The 3,228-nt window shown below is 37.0% G+C and overlaps 1 protein-coding gene across 1 annotated transcript in view; it reads right to left on the bottom strand.

Moving 5' to 3' along the window:
• LOC103199701 (gastric triacylglycerol lipase-like) overlaps window positions 1-3,228 on the bottom strand; it is a 10,770-nt gene that overhangs the window by 885 nt on the left and 6,657 nt on the right. The window contains exons 7-8 of the mRNA XM_007944035.2: window positions 2,510-2,581; window positions 1,992-2,063 (exon numbers count right to left, since the gene is read on the bottom strand). Of these exons, the coding sequence (XP_007942226.1) occupies window positions 1,992-2,063; window positions 2,510-2,581 (144 nt within the window). The remainder of the gene's footprint in view (window positions 1-1,991; window positions 2,064-2,509; window positions 2,582-3,228) is intronic.

The following is a 3,228-nucleotide window of genomic DNA, read 5'->3' as shown; positions in this document are numbered from 1 at the left end:
TTAGGCACTATGCTACCAGAGCTCAAATCCTCTGGGTCCCATTAAAATGTAGATTTTGATTCATTAGATCTTGGGGAGGGACTTGAGCGTCTGCATTCCCAGGTGATGCTGATGGCCGCAGCTGCTGCTGGTCCTAGGCTGTGCTTTACATAGAGAGCAAGGTTTCAGTAACAATCCTCACTCACTGAAAATTTAGATTTCAGCTCAAGCTGAAGGAAATTAATTTGGTTGCAGTCTAATTGTAATGGATTGCTTCCATCCAAACTCTCTAAAGTCTGATCTCCTCAAATTGCCCTGAGTCATTTAGTTGCGTTTTATTGACTCCCAAGAATAGTCAAAAGGTAAGTCAGTCAGTCAGTAAATTAATGAGCTGTATCTGTTGAATACTCATCCAGTTTTACTACATATTGGTTCAAATTATCAGTTCCATTTTTTGTTTTCAGAAAATGACCATTCAGCCATAGATTTTAAACTTATTCATAAAACAGGACAGGAAAACAAGAGAATCATTTCCAATTTTCCAACTGTCCCTAGAGAATTTGTTAATTTTGTTAGAACATACTCTAAACAATACTAATCTAGGATGGTAATTTTTTTTTCCATTCTTATCTATAATAACCTAATTTCCATAACAAAATAGCATATTATATGCAATTTTCCATAGTATTTCAATGCTATTACTTTCTCTTATGTACTGGAGAAAAGGGAATAATGTAGAGAATATTCATAGTAACAAACTTACTTTCCTTTACGTATATTGTTTTAAGAGTTTCCTAAATGCTAATACGTGGCACTCAAATTAGTGCCACTGCCTCAGTTAGTTGAAGACCAATCTGACCTGTTATTAGATTGGCTAGAGGGAAGGAAGACACAAGGATTGGGTATTCCAGATCCCACTTGGCCCACAAAGATGGAGTGTTCTTGTTATTGGAAATAGAGCCTAGAAGAAATACGGTTTCAAAGCAAGCCTGTGTTTTGCAGGTTTGAGGATGCATGGTTGATTGGGAAATGTTTTTTCAATAAAAATTTGATTTCATGGTGCTCTGAACACCTCTTTAAACACATCAAAGATGTAAAGAAAAAGGAGGGCATTTTCTCTATATTCAGGATATTATTGTGAAAATGTATAAATCTTTAGCAACTATGAGTCATGGAAACAAATGAAAATTAGATGGAAAATTTAGGGGTGGAGTCAGAAGAAGAGATTGTCTAAAAATTCAAGGTACTTTCGTCCTTGTAAAATTTAGCCAGTGGTAATCTAAGAGTTTGCCCTGAGTTAAGTGCTATTGGATAGTAAATATCCCATTAAATGCTATCAGTGATTCCCTGAGGCTGGACAAGGATATGATGAAATCATTGCACAAACTCCTGTTGATCCCAGATGGGATGAACTCCCAAATCTTTGTATACAACAGGTGTGAGGAATGGATTTATTGAGGCCCACACAGTTTGTCTGCTTACACTATGAGGCCCCTGTTTTCTGAAAATATTTCCAGTCTTGATCTGCAAGTATACCATCCTTTTACCTATCTGGAAATGAGTTTCATAGAAATCACTCATTCTGGTTAGACAACAAAGGACAGGGCATTGTTCAAGAAGACAGGGATTCCGTCTCTATTTCATGAGCAGTAACAGAACTCTGGTGGTATGAGATATAAAGCAGTGCTGTTTAATGTGTGCGTGGGTGGGGTAGGGTGGTGATAAATTCTGGGAAGGGTCCATATGTGAGGTGTGGTTTTCTCAGGACAGGTGAAAGAGCTCAGCCAGAGAAGCATGACTACACAGATATGTAGGACAATGGGAGACCCCGATGAGGTTTGACGTGATGGAGGGATTTCAAGGAAATAATTGTCCACTTTATAATTCCCTCAAGGCTAGGTTTAGGCCCCAACATTCCTTTGGAAAATATATTCATGATTATCATATTTTTTTCTTTAACATTTTCGTCTTTGTCTTCCAAAAGTGAGTAACTTTACCTTTAAGAAGCTTACCTGATTATAGTGCATCATGTTCTGAATGGGACTTTCCCAGTCAAAAGCTTGGAATTTCCCAGATTTACCAGCCTAAGGTAAAGAAGGGGGGGGAGAAACAAAAAGCCTATTAACCTATTAGCAAATTCATGGCAACAGAAAAAAGCAAAACTCTTCTCGCTATGTGAAAAATAAAATCCAAGCACTTCCAAGTAGGTACAGCTGTAATTTAAACAATTAGAAAACATTTTTATTTTAAAAATAGATTATTATTCATGAGAAGCAAGGGATTTATGCAACTGTAACATGCAGCTGTGCTTGAAATATTTTTTCCTGTACAAAACCCATTCATTTCTTTGTTACCCAAAGCATCTGTTTTCGTAAAGTTTTACTTCACATGGATTGATTGTTATTCTCAGCTGATATTCACATGCCAGAAAAATTCCCTCCAGAAGCATTTGAAAGAATTTGCTTTAGGTAAGATCCTAGAGTTCAGGGCCTTAAAAAAAAAATGTTGTAACAAACATGTAAACTGATACCTGGGTCCAGTGGAATACATTTTGAACAGAAGTTCCTGCTGGATTGTGTGATAGATACACATCCAAGCGACTCTAGGAGACAAATAAACACGCACTTCAATACACATACTCAGCTTCTCCAGAGAAAATACTGAAATTGTCAAGGATTTCATTTTACTTGGATCCACAATCCAAGACCATGGAAGCAGCAGTCAAGGCATGAAGCAATGTATTGCATTGAGCAAATCTTCTTGCCAAAGACCTCCTTTAAATGTTGCTTTGAGGACTAAAGTGCACCTGACTCAAGTCATAATATTTCCAATTGTCTCATGTTTACATAAAAGCCAGACAATGAATAAGAAAGATGAAAGAGGAATTGAATTGATGCATTTGATTTATGGCATTGTCGAAGAATATTGAATATCCCAGTAGTCTCTGATTTGCTCTGGGGATCTCTTTGCATGACTCGTGTTAAGTCTGTACTGACATAAGTGGAATGCTATATATATTTTTTTGTTTTAGTTTTCTTTATTATTGCCATTTATTATTAATCTTTGTAAATCATGACATTGAACATCTGAGAATGAAAACATCAGCAAAGTATGTGCTATACCACTATAAGTAGTACACATTACTAACGATTGTTGTTGTTGTTATGTGCCGTCGAGTCAGCCCTGACTCATAGCGACCCCTCCTTGGGTTTCCGAGGCAGTATCACTACGGAAGTAGGATTGCCCAAC

The sequence above is a fragment of the Orycteropus afer genome, unplaced genomic scaffold (assembly GCF_000298275.1).
Source record: "Orycteropus afer afer isolate SDZICR_OR568_19922 unplaced genomic scaffold, OryAfe1.0 scaffold00118, whole genome shotgun sequence".
Lineage (NCBI taxonomy): Eukaryota > Metazoa > Chordata > Mammalia > Tubulidentata > Orycteropodidae > Orycteropus > Orycteropus afer.
This window is presented reverse-complemented; position numbering and strand designations above follow the sequence as displayed.